This window comes from Protobothrops mucrosquamatus, unplaced genomic scaffold (genome assembly GCF_001527695.2).
Source record: "Protobothrops mucrosquamatus isolate PMUCROS unplaced genomic scaffold, P.Mucros_1.0 scaffold1137, whole genome shotgun sequence".
NCBI lineage: Eukaryota > Metazoa > Chordata > Lepidosauria > Squamata > Viperidae > Protobothrops > Protobothrops mucrosquamatus.
Window position 1 is genome coordinate 17993 of NW_015387355.1, and position 22000 is coordinate 39992.

The 22000-nt window shown below is 40.7% G+C and overlaps 1 protein-coding gene across 1 annotated transcript in view; it reads left to right on the forward strand.

The window, feature by feature from the left end:
• Nucleotides 1-1755: 1755 nt before the first annotated feature.
• Nucleotides 1756-22000, forward strand: part of ITGA6 (integrin subunit alpha 6) — a 38583-nt gene continuing 18338 nt past the window's right edge. The window contains exons 1-8 of the mRNA XM_015820528.1: nt 1756-1876; nt 2942-3021; nt 4724-4985; nt 8506-8637; nt 15460-15673; nt 16990-17183; nt 18322-18413; nt 21704-21831. Coding sequence (XP_015676014.1) covers nt 2977-3021; nt 4724-4985; nt 8506-8637; nt 15460-15673; nt 16990-17183; nt 18322-18413; nt 21704-21831 — 1067 coding nt within the window. The 5' untranslated portion in view covers nt 1756-1876; nt 2942-2976. The remainder of the gene's footprint in view (nt 1877-2941; nt 3022-4723; nt 4986-8505; nt 8638-15459; nt 15674-16989; nt 17184-18321; nt 18414-21703; nt 21832-22000) is intronic.

The following is a 22000-nucleotide window of genomic DNA, read 5'->3' on the forward strand; positions in this document are numbered from 1 at the left end:
TATATCTGTGGTTGTCTATTTGCACTAATACTCGCATTAAGACGTACTTTAGGCCTGGCTGTCATCTGTCAACTGCACTTTAGAAATATTATCTATGGTTTATTAAATGGGTCATAAGTGTCAAGTATTTACCGCAGTTGTTAAGCAAATCAGATGATCATTGAGTGAAACACACCATTGGTAAACAAATCCGCCCATTTGATTTTGCTTATCAGAAGCCAGCTGGTAAGGTCACAGATTGTGATCACGTGACCACAGTATGCTGTAACCCAGGGGTAGGCAACCTTGGCTCTTTTATGACTCATGGACTTCAACTCCCAGAATTCCTGAGCCAGCATGGCTCAGCTTGGAAACTCTCCCTTTCCCCTCAGCATGGCTGGCTCAGGAATTCTGGGAGTTGAAGTCCATGAGTCATAAAAGAGCCAAGGTTGCCTACCCCTGCTGTAACCATTGAAAATGTAAGCTCTTGGCCTGCATTCGAATTGTGACCCCTGACTATGGGAATGGTATGATGGTCATAACTCTAGGATGGGTCTCAAATCACGTTTTTCAGCGCTGTCGTAACTTCAAACATTTGCTAAACAAATGGTTGTAAGTCAAGGACGGCCTGTACTTCAGGTGCTATGTGGCCTAAAGTCCCAGAATTAGTTAATTCCTGAAGGAATTTTCTAAGCCCAAAAGGAGCTAGGCTAGAGGGGACAACGTACACTTGGCAAACTGAGGACTGTGAAATTATAGAGGAGATAAGCATTTCTTCTGAAAGGATCTACAGATCTTGGAATATAAGGGCCGTGTCTTCTTGATGGCAACACCTCCCCTGTGAAGATTTGGATGACTCTGATTATTCCCCGCCCGCCGCCCGCCCGCCTGCCCCCCATTTCTAACTCTGTCAGCCTTTTAAGAAGGCATTGAAGACTTGTTTCCTCAGGTATTTCGGCTAGGTCAGGGGTAGGCAACCTCGGCTCTTTTATGACTCATGGACTTCAACTCCCAGAATTCCTGAGTCAGCATAGCATAGCATAGCTGGCTCAGGAATTCTGGGAGTTGAAGTCCATGAGTCATAAAAGAGCCGAGGTTGCCTACCCCTGGGCTAGGTAGATAGATGGGCATACAGATGATGAATGGAGTCAGCTGTTTAACTGTGGGTGCTGGTACGTGTGTGTTATATTTGATTAGTTTGTCTATTGTCTAATCTTGTAAGCCACCCAGGGGTCCCTTGATGTGAGATGGGTGGGCCTATAAATCAGGCAAAAAAAAAGCAAAGATGAAACCCTTGAGGCAAAGCGTGGACTTGGTCTTCTCTATAAAATGTACGCCCGTAGCAGGTGCACAACCATATCTAAATAAGAAACTAAAGCAAGCTAAAGAATGCCAATGCAACTCTCTGACAAGCAAAGCCAAGGGAGAAGCCAGATTCACTTAACCACTGTGTTACTCCTTTAACAACTGTGGCAAGAAAGGTCGTAAAATGGGGCAAAATTCATGTTTCACTTAGCAAGAGCAAGTTTGGGCTCAATTGTGGTCGTAAGTTGAGGACTACCTGTATTATTTTTTTCAAAAGAGAAAAAGTGTTCCTTTGTAGGGAATTGGGAAGAGGGGCTGCAACTCTGATATCAGGACCAGAGAGGGTCCTGATGGGGCACCTATATGGATGTAATGTTTTATAAGTGTATGAGGTAATACCTGATGTTTATTTGCATCCGCAGCTGTCGGTTCTCCATTACATTCTTCTAATCTTCTTTCTACAGCTTGCTGGTTGGTGCACCTCGACAAAAGGCTTTCCCGTTGCAAAAAGCCAACAGAACTGGAGGACTGTTCAGCTGTAACATCGAAACTCCAGAACTACCTTGCACACGTATCCAATTTGATGAGACAGGTGAGCTGGCTGGACTTTTGTTTTTGTTTTTTTCTAGGCAGAATGAAAATATTTATCTAGGAACCTTTTGGAAGAATCGAATTTGGCAGTTTAAGTATGACTGTTAAACGTGGATACAATCCCCTAGCTAGTTTTTCAGCTCCCATTTTCATTGTTACTGGTTTTTCATAATCAAGGAGAGAAGCAACCTAGAACTAAGGAGAAACTTCCTGACAGTTAGAACAATTAACCAGTGGAACAACCTGCCTCCAGAAGCGGTGAATGCGCCAACACTGGAAGTTTTTAAGAAGAGACTGGACAGCCATTTGTCTGAAATGGTGTAAGGTTCCCTGCCTGAGCAGGGGGTTGGACTAGATGACCTCCAAGGTCCCTTCCAACAACATCATCATCATCGTCGTCGTCTCGTCGTTGTTGTTGGCAATTTGAGCAGGTTTTGCTCTTTCAAAAACCACATGTAATGTATTCAAGTATGATAGATGGGTCAGGTTCGTAGATGCTTCAAAAAGTATATATAGTCCCAGAAAAAAAAAGTGTCTTGCATATATATTAGTGTGAGGTCAATTCCCTGATCACCAATTGTTCTCTGTGTTAAAAACAGCATATGATGTATCAACAGAGTGAAGGAAATTCTGAGTTTTCTAGACAAATACAGATTCCCAAGAACAGAATGAGAAATGGGAATAGGATGTTCAATGAACATGGAGTCTTGATTCATTGTTGTGATGGGATGGAGGAGGTATCCAACAAACAGAAAGAGGAATAGTATGAAGAAGATGAATACTAGCAAAGAACACCTTTATTCTTTACTATTTTAATATACGACTCATTACACATTTTATACTATAATGATACAGTATCTCCAGTACTAAATGCAGTAAGCAGTGAAAACTTTGTACTGATACTGTAGACAAACAGCGCCATCTAAAGACTGTTGCGGATATAAATAATATTATTCAGTGAATCCATAGTGAAAATAATAATTTGCACATAATTATACAGAAACTGTTTTAAAAGAAATAGTAGAAATAGATGAAACCTTTTTTTTGCAATGATTTTTTTTTTTAGCTGACCTAACAAAAGAAAGCAAAGAAGATCAATGGATGGGTGTAACTGTGCGAAGTCAGGGGCCAGGTGGGAAAATTGTGGTAAGTTTCCAGAATGTTCTCTGAGCCTCAACATTGTTGGGGTTTTTTTGACACTGATAAACCTTTAGGATTATTTTGGGGTTTTTTTTGACACTGACAAGTCTTCAGAATTATTTTGATTTTATAGATATAGGTACTCCTCACTTAAAAATCCTAAACGGCGCTGACAGTTCCGACGTTGACAATTTCAAGTTCAAAGCACTCGTTGAGCAAAACGTCACATAACCGTGCTGACTTACAACAGCAGTTCCAGTAGTGCTTGTTAAGTGAGACATCACGTGATTGTGACTTGTGACCTGCCATCATCTCCCACTGACTTTGATGGTTGGAACTTGGCTGAAAGGTCTCAGACTGTGATCACGCAAGATGTTGCAAATTGCCATAAGTGTGAGGACTCATCATAAGTAAATTTTTTCAGCACAGTTGTAAGTTCAAACGGCTGCTAAATGGTCATTAATTGAGGACTACCTGTATCCTCATTTAGCGTCTGCCTTGTACAGCAACCATTCACAATTATGACAGGGATTATCTTTGAGTCCCAGTCCTATCCTCACATTTATGATCTTTGCAGGTCTGTAAAGCAAAAGGAAGTAAAGTCATGGTTTCATTTAGTGACCACTTCACTTAACCACTAAGGTGCTGGTCCCAGTTGTCATTGCTAAATGAGGAGTACCTGTACTATTTTAGTGCCAGAGGTGGACAACCTAGAGACCACAAGGAGACATATACCCCCAAACCATTTTTTTAAAGCTCCCAAAAATGGATCTGCTAAATTGGTATTTCTCATCCTGGAAAACTATGGTGTGTGGACCTCTACTCCAGAATTCCCCAACCAGAATTCTGGGAGTCATTCACACATCTTAGTCATTAAGGTTGAGAAACACTATGCTAGTGTCAAAGCTATGAAGCAACTTAGGGATGAATTCCCACAGTTTTTAAAGGGAGAACAAAAATAGCCATTTGAAGGTTCAGCCCATCAAAAATCTGTAATCCCTCCAGCATCCTTAAGAGTCTGGAATCCCTATTTCCATAATAAAACCCTAGCCCCCACAGCACTCAAAAACAAAAGAAAAAAGTATAGTTTAGCCTGCCAGACTAATGTTTAATCATTGTTACCCCTAGGGTTGAAGTTGTGCCGTTGTGCCATTTGGTTTGCTTTCTAATTTTTAGGGCTGTACGTATCTTTTCTTTCTGAATTGTGGAATGAAGTGAAGCGGCAGTATATGCACGCATGTGTGGAGACAGCCAGGGACAGGTTCTTGAGCAGTCACACACACACTTGGGAAAAATTCTGCCTGCTTGAGTGATTTGGAAAGTGGTGTTATGTGTGCCCTCCTATGTATTCTACAGCGTCTCTTTCAAAGGATTTGCAGATTTCTGATCATTTGAGATGGGAACCAGTCTAGAGTTCTCTCTTACATCTTATTTGTGGCTCTTACACACAAGCCACATTGATATATAGACAACTAAAATAAGCTATTCCGAAGGTCCGGTTAACAAAGCAGTGTACATAAGATTGGAAGTGCACTGTTACATTTTATAAGTAAAGCCACATTTCAGATACAATTCAGTCTGGTTAAAGCAAAGACACGCTAATAGACAGGCCTTCTGTGCAGAGTTAATTGTTTGGAAAATCAGCCCTGTTCATTTATGGAGGAGACAGATCTGTTGACTGATCAAATTTGCTTTTGATACTTTACAGACCTGTGCACATCGCTACGAGAAAAGGTATTATGTCAACACTGAACAGGAAACCCGAGACATCATTGGGAGGTGCTACGTGCTGAGTCAGGATCTTTCCATTTCCGCCAATGAGTATATGGATGGTGGGGAATGGAGCTTCTGTGAAGGCCGACCGAGGGGCCATGAGAAATTTGGCTCCTGCCAACAAGGTGTCGCGGCCACATTTACCAAAGATAATCATTACATTGCATTTGGTGCACCAGGGACCTATAACTGGAAAGGTATAACCTTTTTATGCTCCTATCATTCCTATTGTCTATTTCCAGATTTATACATCCTGCATCCTACAGAATAATAATCACTGCTAGAAAACATTATGTACTTTGAACACTCGTTTATGCTATGCACCCCAAAACTGAAGAACAACCAAACAGGTTTCTGGTATTTTACTCTTAAACACAGAGATTGAATTAAGGAAGCGTGTCCAATGACGGGGTGCTTCAGAATAGACGGCAGTAATATTTAGCTTTTCTGGGCATCATACAGACGCCCAGGAAAAGGTGCACCGTCCCAAGGGAGGCACCGACAGATGAAACAAGTGTGCCCTTGTCTCCTGCAAAGCATCTTTTTGGAGTTGCCTTGTAGTAAGATGGCCGGCAAACAGATTTAATAAATAAACAAAAATATACAGTATTGATGTTCATACCTTGCGGAGGCTTATGCAAAGAAAATATCTATGTATATCTGTATATGCACACATAACATGCACACGTTCAACATGCAGATCAGGAGGCATTTACAGAAATCGCCTAGATTATTGCTGGGGTTTTTTTTTTTTCATATCAACTGAAACTCCATTAACCTCATTGAGAAGAAAATTGGTTTGAAAGCCAAAGTAATCAGAAGAGAGAAATCTGCTGAATTTCATTTGGTGATTAAGGCGGAAAGCCCATGGCTTTGCCCCATCTTAGTTAATTTAATTTAATTTATTATGCAGAGAAGCTGTAAAACACCACTCACTCCTTTCCTCCCCACTGTTTTTTTTTCCTCTTGTCCAAGCAGTCTGTTTTTCTTGTGCTCTTTGTTATACCAACAGCTGTGGAATTCTTCTCTGCCCTTTTCTTCTTGTGATAAATCCTTGCAGCGCACACCTGTGCCTGACACATAAGCCCTGTACAATCTTTGTGCCTTGGCACAAGGTGTTTTCAAGTGAAAGCTTACCTCTCCACATGCTGGGTTTTTGTCAAGAAGATTGGACTTTTCTGAGATAAGGTATCAGGTTTAGCTGTTGGTGAACTTAAATTACAAGGAGTTGCTTAGTTTTAAGGCTTTTACCTGTCCAGGGAAAATGCTGTAATTTTGTAAGAGAATATTGTGCCGTGTATTCAATGGTGTAGAAATGTTTAGGTTTCTCAAAAAGTGAACGGAAATAGTTGTCACACTTAGGGGACAGTATTTATTTGACAGAACATTTGAATGATAGATATTTACAAATGCTTGCATCGTTCCTTGCTTGGCTTCCCCATGGCAATCACATGATTGCCCGGGGTTCTTGGCAACCAGTTGTAAATGTAAGCTGATTGCTAAGTATCCAAAAAGCAGACAGGTGATTGCCACGGGGAAGCCAGCAAGGAATGATGCAAGAATTTGTAAATATCCATCATTCAAATGTTCTGTCAAATAAAACTGTCCACTAAGTCTGACAACTCCTTCTGTTGAAGTGCTTCATGGACCATAAACACTCTTTCTGAGCCTCTTTGAATGGTCATTAACAATTGATTGTAAGTAGAGGACTGCCTGTAACCAGAATTCAGCACAAACTGGTGACTGATTCACCATATGCCCCAACTTCATTCCCTGCCTTTTTGGTTATTAGGAGGAGAACATAAGGAACCATGAAAAGCTGCTTTAGGCTTGGTCTCTCTTTCTTTCCACTGTCTGCTCTGACTTCCTGAATTCTACAGAGTTTCAGCAGGTTTTTTTTTTTCTGTTCTGCTTCTTCATTTGCTTCACCTTCTTCATCTTCACCTGTGATCTGATCCTTTTCACTGGACATGCTGTCAGCTTCTCTTTGCAAAGCATTTTTTTTCCATCACCTGTTTGCAAAGCACGTTTTTATGACATGGAGCTACAGCTCCTCTCTGTGGCTTGAAGAACATTCCTATAAATCCCACAGATAGATTTGCTTTGGCATCAGCACATAGGCCACTGCGAGGGCAAAGCTCTTAAAAGAGTTTTGCCGTGCCATGCCAATCAAAACTTTCCAGTGTCCCTCAGAGAATTAGAAAAACATACTGTTATTAGGTATGGCAGGAAAGATGTATGATTCCTGAGATGTCCAGACACAAGATTAAGTGCTGCATGAATGTCTTTGTACTTTGAACGTTGCACTTTTAAGTTCAAAAAGGCTTACTTAAGGCAAAAAGAGAGTAAGATCGTACGATTTTTTAATGACATTTTAACTCTTTAGTAATACCTAAATTGACTCAGCTTTTTCAGTTCTTGATTATCATTCCAGTATTGACCAGTCAACATTAGAGTATCATGTTAAGTTTCTCACCAGCTCTACAGACCTTTCCCCCTAGTACTTGAAGTGCCAGTGATTTTAATGTTTATATCATAGCTCTTAAACTCAACTCCCCCAATTTTGGTTCCTAAGATCATTTGTCTATAGTAAATTCATAAAATGAATTTTTTTTAATCCCTTCTACTCCATTTGCATCCACCTAAGCAGTATGACATGGGACAGGAAATAGATGACTGTGGTTGTGGTTGTGTGTATGTGTGTGTGTGTGAAACATTCAAAACCAACAGGGCAGAGTATTGTTTTGTGATAGAGCATCTGATCTGCATCACTAAGCCACAGATTCTAATTTCTGCATCTCCACATAGCAATGGAAAACGTTGTCCACAATACTGGAGGAACAATTTGACTGCTTAGAAGCCAATCCCTTTTGTTCTAAAGCTATTACTCAGCTGATGCTCCATGCTTCTTCTATATCTTTCAGGAGGCCTCCCTCTCCGCAGGATTTTGGAAGAATGACTCAGGCCACAAGGAGAGAAAGGGATAGGAAGCTTTGCTTTTGTCAGTTTGCTTAATGTATGTTAGGTTCTAAAGTGCCATTTTCTCCTTTTAAATTTAAGGGGAAAGAAACAACTTTCTGATTATCACAAGAGTTAGTTACTCAGTATTCTAGTCATGAAACTGATTTATTTTGGAAATATGTTCTTCTCCCCCCCTCCAAAAAAAAGCTTAATGTAATTCTTACTCATTTCTGATCTCCATTTTTATTTTCAAATTCTCTGGGCATCTGTGCCTTTCTCATTTTTCTGTACTCTTGAAAAGCTCTGATTTCTTTTCCTCCCCTCTTACTGCTTCTAGTCCTTTCTATCTCTTCAGCAAACTTGAATCTGCCAAAATAATCCATCCCAGGCCATTCTCTCAAGTGGAGTATGTTTTGAAGTGTGTTCATGCTACATGTTTACTACCAATACAATATGCAAATTATGAACTGTGTCCATGCTACATGTTTACTACCAATACAATATGCAAGTTTTGCGGGGTGTATGTGTGTGTGTGTGTGTGTGCATATTGCCCTGATCCCATTTTCCAAAATCTTTTTTTGTGCCATTCATTATGTCATTGTAATCAAATCAAGGATAGAATTGGGGCTCAGTGGTGGTCACTCCCTTCATTTCTTTACTCCTTCCATTTTAAAACTATTTGATTTAATGTTCCCCGTTCTTTAACATTCATCCCATCTTTTGTTTTTGTTCTGTTTTGCCATTTCATTCTTCTAGGCGTGGTGCGGGCAGAGCAAAAGAATCACACCCTTGACGAAATGGGCATATTTGATGATGGGCCTTATGAACTCGGGGGTGAAAGCCTGCGAAGTGAATCCCTGGTTCCTGTTCCTGCTAACAGTTATTTAGGTAGGATTAAGCTCTTGAGAGAACTGAAAGGAAAAATGGTCATCCGAGTGGTCCAATTCAAATGCCCCCCAGAAGGTAACAGAGTTATGGAACCCTTACATTTTGATCAAAGCTTTAGCCATTCATCCTGCCATTTTTAGGCTTCCTTCAAAATACAGAGAGCATCCTGGCTGTAGAATCCTTAAGAGCCACTAACGTGACGAAAGATTTAAGAGGTACAATTGTCAACTTGGAAATTCTTATGCCGTGCTTAACACTTCTCTCTCTCTCACACACACAAGACTATGGGTTGAGGATCAGTAGCTCTAGCCTCAGGAATTCTGTTAATTGCTGGTTGCTGAACAGGATGCAAACATATCTGTAGCAAAAGCTTCGAAGGAACACTCCAGAACCATCAGCTTAAGTCTTGGGGCTTCCTTGAAATGTTTAATGACAGTCTTGATAGAGTTCTGCCTTGCATGGGAATTACAAACATGCTTTTAAATGCTGGATGGGGGGGGGATGCGGGACATTGAACATGGGTTCAACCGAATGAACATTTGTATGGCACTTTAAAAAGAATATGGCAAAATAGTTTTTATTAAGGTAAACGGTGAAGAATAAGCACAACTTTGTGTAGCTTTGGTGGCTACACTACACTGGGTCCTGATACCGTAAGTAAAACATAGGACTTGTTGTGACTGTCTGTGAGGAAAGATGGTGCTTCATTTTTTTCACTGGAGACACTGGATGGATCTTCTGTTGTAAGCATTGTGTCTGCCATTGGTTCCTCTACTGCTAGTGTGAGGGACATATACAGCAAATCTGTTTTTCACAGCTAGAATGGAACACGAAGGTGAAAGCTGGGGATAAAACAGCATAAAATAATTTTCCACAAATAAGATAAAAAAAAATAGGTATGGCGGTTACATTTAGTAATGTTTGCTAATGAAAAAAACAACACAGTTTTATTTACATCCCAGAAAGTGTTATCTCTAGACCTGGCTTTCCCACATGGACATATATTGGGATTGCAATTCACATACCTCCCTGCTACCATGGCCATTGGAATTCTGGGAATTATAGTTCCGTAGCATGCAGAGAATGCCAAGTTGGGGAAAGCTGTTATTGACTATCCCAGGGGTAGGCAACCTTGGCTCTTTTATGATTTGTGGACTGGCTCAGGAATTCTGGGAGTTGAAGTCCACGAGTCATAAAAGAGCCAAGGTTGCCCACCCCTGGACTATCCTGTTCCTTGATTAATGTTCTATATCAGGGGTTTGCAAACTATGGCCATGGGCCAAATCCAGCCTGCTGCTTCTTGTTTTATGGCCTACATATAAAAATGGACAGGCAAGCAGGTGGCAGATTGCCAGGCTTGAGCCTCAGCTGAGCTCCTAGGGAGAGGGATGGAGCTGAGCGCCAGGGGTACATTGTCCTAGGTGGTGGCAGCCTATTAGCAGCCTCTTGCTTGCAGGCCTTACCATTTATTGGCTGTCATGCTCCTTGACCTGCAGACCTGCTAGCCATTCCCACAGAGGCAGAGGAGGGGCAGGATCCCGCCCTTTACAGAAATAATTTGCCGACCCCTGCTGTATATTATCACAGTGTATTTCTTTACTGTCCTTTATTTGTACCAGTAAGCGCTTCAGCTGGACTGCATGGAACTATCTATTTTTCTGCTCTCTGCTTAACTTGTCCTCCTTGTCTGCCTTTTCTTTCTCTACTCATCGCTGCAGGTCTCCTTTTTATGACAAGCGTGTCTTATGCCAACCCTGATCAGTTTGTGTACAAAACACTGCCTCCCAGTGTCAGAGTAGACAAACCTGCTGATTTGACGATGAATAGCTACTTAGGTTTGTGACTTCCGAAGCACCAACCCATCTGCTTTCATTCATGACACTTCAGAGATCATTGTTTGACTTCCATTTCAAGTCAAAGCATGTCTGAGGGAAAAGCGCAGATGAGATGAGAGACTTACAGGAGATGGTGGTTTGAGTAAACAAAATCTGGAAGCTATCAAATGCTTGCTTAGTCAGAGAGATGATAATGGAATCGGAAGACCTATTAGACATATGGATCATGGTCATCCTTCGGGTGACTCTTTTATCAAACAAATAAAGGAAACACTTGGGTGAATATAGTAGCACCAAAGAAATGGTATTGGAATATTTAGTCAATAAAATATGTCATCATCACCATCTTACCTAAATCTCTTATCTCACAACGGTGTTTTCAAATTGAGAATTGGAAAGGCAGCAGTGAAGCAATCCAGGTTTTCTTTTCTAACATATCTCAATTTTTATCTTGGTATGAGAAAACTTTTTTTTTTTTTTAAAAAAAGCTAAGAATTAAAAAATATATAATTTGTGGTACATATTCATTTTAAAGTATATTTATTCTTTGGAACGGAATTTGATGCAGATGAAATGGGGGAGAACTACATGTTATACATAATGTGGATGGGTCATTAAACCCCACATCTCAGGGCCAACATCCCTGCCCCATTCCCCATAAAATGTGATGTTATCTTATCTTTTAAATCATATTTTATGATAGTGCATTTATCCACAGCACCTCTTCCAATTGTTGATAATTATATGGCATGAATGGTTATATAGAAATGTCATCAAATGAAATAAATAAGAATAATACATTTTAGTAAAAAGGGAAGCTAATTCGGTAGGGGAATCCATGGTTTGCAGAAGCCTTTTGTTGTGTCCTACTACCTTTTAGTTTTTCATTGCCTATATCGGGTGGGGAACTATGGTCCTTTTATGATTTGTGGACTTCAACTCTCAGAATTCTTGAGCCAGCCATGCTGTCTCAGGAATTCTGGGAGTTGAAGTCCACAGGTCATAAAGGGGCCATAGTTCCTCACCTCTGGCCTATATGCTGCCTCTTGTATTTGCTTAAAAACCAAAGTTTAAGCTTCTTCAGCAAATCACTCATTTAATGTCCTACAGGCATGGCAGGAAGTTTCAGCTCTCTAGAGACTGGCACCTTATTTACAATTCTTCAAAAATTGGCTTACTTGGTAGAAGACTCACAGAGCTGAACATATCTTCTTCGCAATGATATGCTGGCTGGCCCACCCATTTTTCCAGCACTTTTCCACCAGCTTGTCCATTTACCCTCAATTTTGTCAACATTTTGTGACTTCAGCCCTTCATCTTATCAGCATCTTCCTGCTATCACTACTGATCTTTCTGATGATCCATCCCCCTCCCATCTTAAACAGAATTGTAACACCGTTTTTTTACAAACTGGACCAAACCAGCTCCACAATGCTTTGGCTCTAATTAAAGTCTTCCTTCTTCCTATGTAACTGACCTTTAAGGTTTCAGTTTTCTTTTGAAAGAGAGGCAATAGGTTTTATTTCTTTAAAAAAAATGCCACGAGAGAAGCAAGTGTTGTTTACACTTAATTACGCTTAACAACCTGTTTCTTCAGATTTGGGTAATGGGTCTTTTTGTTCCCTGAATACAATGAATGAATTCATAGACGGCTTCATTTGTAATTTCATCTAATTTCTAAATGTATAAATAACAGGTGCCGGGGGTTATCATTATATTCAGAAGGTAACCTTACCCATGCCTGAAAAGAGAATAGTTGGTTTCTCAGTAGAAAAACTAATAGCACTTTGAACATCATTAAATGTTGGAAGAATGGTGGAAGAAAAGGGTGTCACCCCTTCAGAAACTGGAACCAGTAGAGGTGCCTTCAATGACCTTGTCTTACTTGGGTTCAACTCTTGATCCTAACAGCCTCCCAACACTAGTTCAAGATATCTATGGCATCTTCAGCTTGGCTCAGAATGGAGACGTACAGCTACGTATCACTGCTATTCTGATGGTATTTCACCCCAAACTAAGTGACTTCTCCCAGTGGTGCCATCTGAACATTAAACAGCAATAGGAAGAGGATTGAACCCTACAGAATCTCACAACTGAGGACTTACAGTACCAGGTCAATCTCTCTTCCCCTATTGCCACCATATGGTACTGCTACTTACATAAGAATAAAACCAATAAAGTACACTTGCAAGCAGTTCAGGAAGATACCACGGTCAGTGGTAGGAAAAGCTGCTGGGAATCTACAAGGACCAGGAGAAGTGCATTCACCATTCATGTCCTAACAAAGCAACCAGAAACAACCAAAGACATCATTGTGTCTGAATCCAGATTGAAACAGTTCTATATAATTCACTTCCTGGTAAGCACTTTGTAGCTGATACCACACTGTTTCTCAAGCGTGTTCTGAACAAAAAGAAAATTGAAGATTTAATGATAAACAAAAATTATCAGGTACAGGGATGGCTTCTTGATGGGGATACACTATCACCCTCTTCTTGGTTGGTGGAAACCTTCTCTTTCAATGAGCCCTTAGGTCAGGGGTAGTCAACCTTGGCTCTTTTATGACTCGTGGACTTCAACTCCCAGAATTCCTGAGCCAGCTAAGCTGGCTCAGGAATTCTGGGAATTGAAGTCCACGAGTCATAAAAGAGCCAAGGTTGACTACCTCTGCCTTAGGTCATAGAGAGCACCTTCTCCATCGGAGTCTACAGGCTGAGAAGATTCCTAGGTAACCTTGCAGGACATTGTTCAAGGCATCACATTGGATTCTGTCCACAAAAAGTCAAGATTGCAGCAAATTTGAGGGACTTTATCAGCAAAATATTGGTCCCAGGAAGGTGCGGTTCTTCTTGCTCAATGTACCCTAACAGAGAATAGGCAACCTTAAGCAATGCCACTGGAAGGCAACCCACTGATGCCGTAAGAATGGAGAAGCAAGCGTGCATCGTTATTCTTATAACCATGGTGTAGGCTTAAACATACGCTTGGTCAGATTTAAGTTTGAACTTTCTCCGCCAGCATGAAAGGTGTTTCTTCTATGGTTTTCATCTCCTGAAAGTCCTCAGTAAACCAAGAGACTTCCTAGGATCAACTAATGACAAAAGGCCACTTGGAAGCAATTATATCCAGAACCTTGATTGTTTCCCAATTCCTGGCTCTCTGTAGAATTGCATTCCAAATTGTTGGGAAGGTCCCCAAGTATTTGAAAACAGCCCTGATCCATTTCTGCCTAGACTGCCTGGGTCTTGAGACAACCCAAACTGTGTGGCCCACCCACACTCACACCCAACATCCCACTGCCGTAAGCACCCGGCAAACTCACCATTGTTTTTTGTGGGCCAAAGATTAAAGATGATATTTGCCCATAGTATTTAAAGTTCTGACAGGAAAGAGAGAATTAAAAAAAATGGAAAGGTAAACAGAGTGATGCACCTGATTTACAATCCCCCCCCGTTGATTGAAGGAATGGTAAAATATCAATATTATAAATGGCTAAGGATAATCACTGTGTATAACATGGAGTTCTGTTCGCAGCATTGCTTTTATGCAGGTGATTTTTCTGGAGTTTTTTGTTTTCACATTCTTGAAGGACTTTATCCAGGTGCCTCTAGTAATTACACCACTGCTGCTCCCAAAACTGGAAGTATATTTGGCTGGGGCTGTGTGAGTCCTATAAAAACTAATGTAGAGTATTTGGCAAATTAATCCTGGTTTGACATTTTTGGCAAAGCATGCCCTTTTTTGAGATGTGAGAGTATGAGCCATTTCCCACGATAGTATGAACTTTCATTGAACATCATAGGGTTGCTGTAGCTAAGGGGCACAGTCATTTTAAAGTGCATGCAAGGTGTTTTTTTTGTTTGTTAATGTTCACTCATCTCTGAAATGCATTGCATGCATAATTAGTCAATATATTGAAGAGGTTGTCTTTGTATGTATGTACACACTGTATATATGTGCCTATGTGTCTGTCTTTCTGTTTGTGTTATCAGAGGGTGGGAAATTGCAATCTATTGCACCTCTGTCTTCTTCATCCTCTTTCCCTTTTGCATTTTGGTTTTGTGATGTGTATTGAAAAGCGAATAAATGGGTGTTATATATGAAAATGGTGGGTGGATATATAAAAATAAATGAAAGGATGTTTGAGGTCTGCACTGATGGACTGAGGGTTGGATACATAAAAGTGTACATCGGATGTGGTATTTGTGTCTCTGTGTGTGAAGGAGGGAGGGAGGGATGGGAGAGAAAATTGTCTTTTTTTTGTTTTGATCAGCTTTACTCAAACAAGCAGGTCTGGAGACCGTGGAAATTATAGTCCAATGCATACAGATGTTTAGGAAAATGAAAAGACCCTCCTCAGTCTCAACTTTGTAAGACTCAAGAGTCTTACCCTGTTGCTCCTTCTCTTGCAAAAACAAAAAAACAAAAAACAAAACAAGGGGAGGAAGAAAAAGGTACCTGGAGAAGAGAATATTTATAGCTCAGGGTTGAAATGAGGGGTCTTTGGTGTTTTCTGAGCTTGGTTGTTTTCTTGAAGACGTTTCATTACCAAATTAGGTAACATAATCAGTGCAAATCAGGATTGGGGTTTGCTCTCCTTTGAGTACCAAGGACCCCAAAGAGAAAGGTGTGAGGCAGATAAAACTGGTGCTGATCCGAACTTTCGTCTTACTTACTGTTGGCCCAGAGCTTCCCAAGATATCTCTAAGGAGAGGCCTCTATAGAAAAGGTCTATCCCGAGAAGCATGCAGCTTTGGCCTTTCAACAATTTGCTGGCAGTTTTTGCTTTGATGTGTCTAAAAGTCAGGGAGTGTGTTTTCCTGTAACCTGGAGCTCCTTTTTCTTAAAAAGAAAAAAAATATCTTTGTGTGATATACAGGCATACCTATCCCATTTTCCTAACCCTCCTTTAACATAACAATAGTTGCCAGGCATTACAGGTCAGAGTGTGAGGTGTTTTTAGCTGAACATTTGTGTTCTGTTTTAGGGTTTTCTTTGGACTCTGGAAAAGGGATCGTTTCTAAGGAGGAGGTCACTTTTGTTTCTGGTGCCCCGCGAGCCAACCATAGTGGGGCGGTGGTCCTGCTGAAAAAAGACAGTGACATCCAGCGGGCCTTGTCCTCTGTACACATATTTGAAGGCGAAGGGCTTGCCTCTTCCTTCGGCTATGATGTGGCTGTTGTGGACCTCAACAATGATGGGTGAGATTCCTCTCCTTCACCCCTCCCAGTCGCTTTTCTGTGGCCTGTGATCCGATCTTTTTGGCAAAGTGGGAGCAGAACTGGGCTCTTTCCCTGCAACTCAGAAATAGCAGAGGGCAACAACAGCCTATGCAACATCCCCTGTATCCGTTTCAGAAAAGCCACCGGCCAGATCTCTTATACTTTAAACAAAAAATCCAAATGCATGCAACAAGTATCAAGTTCAGGAAAGCTAAAAAGACGACGATGGAGAACTTAGATTCTAGAATTTAAACTATATACATCATAGCAATAAATTTTGATGGAATCACGCTTAGCTTTGTAGAGTGATGTACATATTTACTCAGAAGCAAGTCTGGGTCCAAAAGTGGAATCTCATAAATGCTATGAGATGACCACCTATTGGAATCGTAACAACCAGCATTGCAGGACCTTTATGACAATCAATCACTGAAAGATTATTATAAAGCAACAATATAAGAGGGCTTCCCAAATGCGATCTCCTGCAGTTTCCATCATTCCTATCCAAGAGTGGCTCTTCATTGTTGAAACTTTTAAAGCTGCACTTAAGGATTTTTTCTTCACAGATGATTATATATCAGAGCATGCAGTCTTATTGCACTGAGGTAACCCAGGAGTAAATACAGTAAACAGTGGTTTGTATTTAAATGATGGTTTATATTACACTGTATCTACAAATATACACTAGAAATAAAATACATACATGTGGTGAAACAGCAAACTCCAATACACAGCAATTACAGCAATCAAACAGATAGAGAGAGAAAGACTCCAGCAAAAAACTTCCCTTTTATACTCAGACTCTTAAAGGAATACACACATCTGCTGAGTTATTCCTATTATTGCATCATCCACATTACATTACATCAGCTGGTTAGCCTTTAAATTATTACCTTGACAATATGGTGGTTAGCACGTAGCTGATTTGGCTGATTGCAAGGGGGGGGGAAGTAGGATTAAAACTGGTTAGTATTTGGAAATTATCAGAAGGTTATAGCTGGAAGAAGAAATTAAACAACTATCTATTTAAAAGCAACCTTGCTTTTCTAAGCATTTAAAGAAAATTCTAAGTATTTTATAGTATTCTTTTCTAAGAAAGATCTCTATATATCCACAAAGGAACCAGAAATCCTGCTTGATTCAAGCAAATCACTCCCATTTTTGTTCCATGCATTGAGCAGGAGTTGTTTTACTGATGTGATCTCTTCAAAGTTGCTTGGGAGTATTTTTTTTTTTTTTTTTTTTTTGAGAGAGAGAGGGAGGACTTAAAACCTTTTTTGCTCTACTTTTTTCAGTTGGCAAGATATTGTGGTTGGAGCCCCACAGTATTTTGAAAAAGAAGGAGGAATTGGCGGTGCTGCATATGTGTATATTAATCAGGAAGGCAAATGGGACAGAGTAAACCCAATTCGCCTCAATGGATCTAAAGATTCCATGTTTGGGATTGCAGTTGAAAACGTTGGTGATGTTAATAAAGACGGCTTTCCAGGTAAGCAGGAAAGAAACTTGTATGTATTGCATGGATTTGGATTTGCATGGATTTTTTTGTTGTTGTTAACATTCAGCAGTTGGCCCAAATTATCCAGAAACCTGAATCCAACATAATGCTTAATCCATAGTCCAGTGGTGGCGAACCTATGGCATGCGTGCCAGATGCGGCACTCAGAGCCCTCTCTGTGGGCATGCACAGCCCACAGCCCCAGCCCCGCCTCCCCATGCGGACCCCTCCTCCCCAGCACCCCCCCCGGAGAGTCGTCCTCAAGCGCAGTCTGTGCGGAGCAGCACAGCCAAGGACATGGCAGCCGGGCAGCAGGGACAAGACTCTGCCCTCATGCCCCATTGTGCGCAGATGCTGCTGCGGGGCACAGCTGGAGGGCGTGGCCACTATGGTGCTGCTGGGCCGCCTCGATGATTTGCTGTGGCGGGCCATGGAGGCAATGGGTGGCCCTGTGGGTGGGGTGGGGGCGGAGTGGGGGGTGGGGGAGGAACAGTTTTTGGGCACTCGGTCGCTAAAAGGTTCGTCATCACTGCCATAATCTTTGGAGCCAATAAAATGTTTCTTTATTAATTTATTTTTGTGTGGTTTATTTATCATTTTTATATCCCATGTTTAGTTTTAAAATTAGTCAACAAAGCTGACATCATAAAGCTAGGAATGCCATGAAATACTGAGCAGTGTTTTGTTTAAAAGTCAAATGTTTCGGAACTTGCATTTTATCCTTAGGAAATTTGCACCTTGCAAATCATGTTCTTTGTGGCATAATTTATAATTTTATATTTTAAGTTTTAGATTTGTTTTTTTTTTGTTTTTTTTTTTCAAGTATAAAATTTTTATTATTTTCATCATAAAAAAAAACATCACAAATATTACACAATGCTATGAAGAACCCCCCACCCCCCACCCCCCCGGACTTCCCAAACCTAATCCCAGGCTAATATTCAGATATAAGTAAACAAGTATTAATATCTCTAACTGAAGTTTTAGATTTGTTATTTTACCCTTCTCTCTCTCCTTTGCTAAGATTTGTGTGCTTGTTTTGTTATGCCTCATGTAAACAACTCACGTTGTAGAAATAAGGAAGATCAGCCTGAGTATTTCTGTTTTCTTTCCTCTTTTTAAAATACAGATATTGCTGTGGGGGCTCCTTATGATGGAGAGTTTGGCAGGGTATATCTCTATCATGGCTCCAGGGATGGAATTAAAACAACACCAGCACAGGTATTAGCTTTGCAACAAGCTAATAGTGGAATTTAATTTATTTTATCTACTCACTTGCTCCTGAACAGCTGCCCAGTCATTGAAGCCATCAGCTTCCACCACTTACTGGCTTTTAACATTGTACTTATTTTATCTAGTATTATATTGCCCCTTGTGCCCTTCCTGTGGTTTTTCAAACTTGATTGTTTCTCAATATGTTGGATTTAAACACTCACCATTTTAGCCAGACAAGGCTTCTTCCTGTTTCCTTTCTTCCAGAAGTGCTGGTCCACTTGTTTTCTGCCTTTTAACCATCCCTGTTTTCAGCTCTGTGCAGATCGTGTCATATTTAATTTTATTTATTTTATTTATTTTATTACATTTATATCCCGCCCTTCTCCTTACGGACTCAGGGCGGCTAACAATCAGATAAAATACAAAAATACAATACACCTTTAAAATTAATTAAAAAGAAATATTTAAATCTGATCTGATTTAAAAATAATTAAAACCCCTTTAAAATCCCTTAGGCCAGTCCCGCAAGCTGGAACAACCATGTCTTAATGAATGTGTAAGGAGGAAGTTGTATCATAATCAGTTTGCCATGCATGCATTACCTTTCCACACTCTTTTAAGATAGTCTGAAAAGAACTTTCTATGTAGAATTCCTGTGGGAGTTGGAATCTTTTGTTAATCTCAAACACGTCTTGAGGAATCTAGTGGAGGAGTCCCCAACCCTCGGTCCATGGACCGGTACTGGGCCGCGGCATGCCAGCAACGGGTCTGCACAGACAAGCAAAGCCCCATCCGTGGGATGCAGGCAGCATACAAAACCACGCACCCTCCGGTCTGTGGAAAAACCTCTCTCCACGGGAACCGGTCCCTGGTGCCCAAAAGGTTGGGGACCTCTGATCTAGTGGACCTGGGTCTCTGTTCAGGCTACCATGACATGGACCCACAAGAAGGCTTAGTTAATAGGTAGAAAAAGAGTTTTGCCCCTCTCCAACAAAACTGCTGTTTCTCCTTAGTAGGAAGGGAAGGAGGGCAGTAGTGAACTTGGGAGAACAATGCTGGATTGGGAAGAAGTCATCACATTGGTATAGGCAAGGCAATGCACTGTGTTGCACACAGTCTTGCGCACAGTCACTCATGCCCTTGTCACCTCCCGCCTGGACTACTGTAACGCTCTCTACATGGGGCTTCCCTTGAGGAGCACTCGGAGGCTTCAGTTAGTCCAGAATGCAGCAGCGCGGGCGGTGTTGGGAGGGACTCGTCGCTCCCATGTAACGCCGCTGCTGCGCGAGCTGCACTGGCTGCCGGTGGCCTTCCGGNGCCCCCACCCTTTGGAATGAACTCCCCCCAGAGATCCGGGTGATTCCGGATCTCCCCTCCTTCCGCCGCGCCCTCAAGACGTGGCTTTTTAAGCAGGCAGGACTGGCCTAAGTATTACTTTTAATTAGTTTTCTATTGGTTTTAAAGGATACTAATTGGCCTATTGCAATATTTTATTTTAATTGATTTTAAAATGTGGCATGTTTTTTGTATTTGTTTACTTGTTTTTAACGGGCTGTAAGCCGCCCTGAGTCCGCAAGGAGAAGGGCGGGGTAGAAATCTAATAAAATCAAAATCAAATCACATTGCAAATAACATAAGTATTATGGACAGTAATGTTATTGATGGTGCACCACACCTCCACGGAGAAAGCTCAGGAACCAAAACGCTGGAGATGGGAGAACCATATGTATTCCCCTTCTATTCTCCTTTTCAGTGCTCCAGTTTTTCCTGTCTTTTTATACTGAATTTGAAGGATAGAAAGGGGCAGGAAATACAGGAACATGCAGCATATTAATACCGTTCCATTGATATAAGGAAATTAGATATAGTTTTGGTTTTTTCAAGAGCTACCTTACTTGCAAAAGCAACATGAGCTTTTTAAATTTCGGGTGTTTAAATGAGCCTATCGACTACCAGCATTTAAGCTTGGATCCTTCCTTCCTGCAAGCTTTGGGAATATTTTCTTTTTCAATCAGATTTCTGATTCTTGTTTTCTGTTTCAAATCATAATTTTTCTTCATGTACAAAGTGAAGAAATGACCTCGTATAAATACAGACATAATGTCTTCTAATTGCCATTGATTTTTCCGTTATTCATAAGCAATTTATGCATTCAAGAAATCTGGGAAAAATTGACTGTCTGTTCTGAGCAATCGACAATAAATTCTTATCTCTGTACGTCAATAATTCTAATAAGAGCTTACAATTTGAAAGGAGTGATGAAGAGATGCACAACTCGTTTTCTTATGCATGTAGAATTAGTTGTGGATAGCAACTGGGATGAATTAGAAACTAATGGACAAACTAATTATGGGGATGAAAAATTGGCCAATGAAACAAGGTTAAAAGAACACAGCAAAAGTGTTCTTCGCAGTTCAGAAATGTTTTTGAATAAATGACCAGAATATTCTTTTTATATTGTTTCTGGTTTAGAAAATGCAGTGATCCACACAGGAAAGGGCCTAAAACTTGAAAGAAATTGCCACTTGCAGTTCAGTGATTCATCTGTCCAGTGTACTCCTGATTTTGTTCATCTATTTAATACTGTGGGGGATAGAATTGCCAGTACCTTTCTCTCAACCGGAGGCTGAAAAACATTGCAGAAGAAGGCAATGGCAAACAGCTTATGCAGTATTGCACGGATCTGTTTGGGAAATTGCCAAGAGTCAGGATTGACTTAAAGGGAACACCCCAAGACTTGTCTATAAATGGAAATTGCCAAGAGTCAAGATTGACTTAAAGGGAACATCCCAAGACTTGTCTATAAATGGGGTCAAGGGTGGGAACTAAGTGAAGAAAGCAGTGTTGCATTGTTGTTGTTCACATTATGTCCTTCTCCACTGGCATTATGATGTCATGTCCATGTACAAAAAGGCAGAGCTTCCAGTGCAATGCTGCTTTGGTCATGTTGATGAAAGCATTGGATCTTGTTCCAAAGGTGCTTTTTCAAGAGGTGAGTGGACTTTCTGTTTTTTTCTTCGAAGACGTTTCGCTTCTCATCCAAGAAGCTTCTTCAGCATTTTTCTAAGCTTCTTGGATGAGAAGCAAAACATCTTCAAAAGAAAACCAAGAAAGTTCCAGTTGCCTCTTGAAAAAGCACCTTTGGGACAACCATGACCTGGATGACTGAGAATCTCCATAGACATCTGACTTTTTGAAAAGCTCGGCATAGGTTCCCACATATTGAATGAATACATTCGTTAAAGAGGTAATTTGACACTATGCTGCATTTGTATGCTTTTGTTTTGCGTTTCTAGACTCTTGATGGCGCGACAAATAATGTGATATTCTTTGGGTATTCTATCACGGGAAATATGGATCTTGATGGAAACTCTTACCCTGACATTGCTGTTGGATCGCTTTCAGATAGTGTTTCAGTTTACAGGTATGTGCCCTCTTTACTTTGATTTAACTGTCCCCCAAAATAAAAGAGGTTTTTAAAGTAAGTTTATTCATCTAGTTATCAAATCTGTAAGACCAATTGATTCCACAACAGCTCTTAAGTCTACTGAGGGGTGTGAAGAATATTTTGAATTCAAACATTCTTGCCTCTA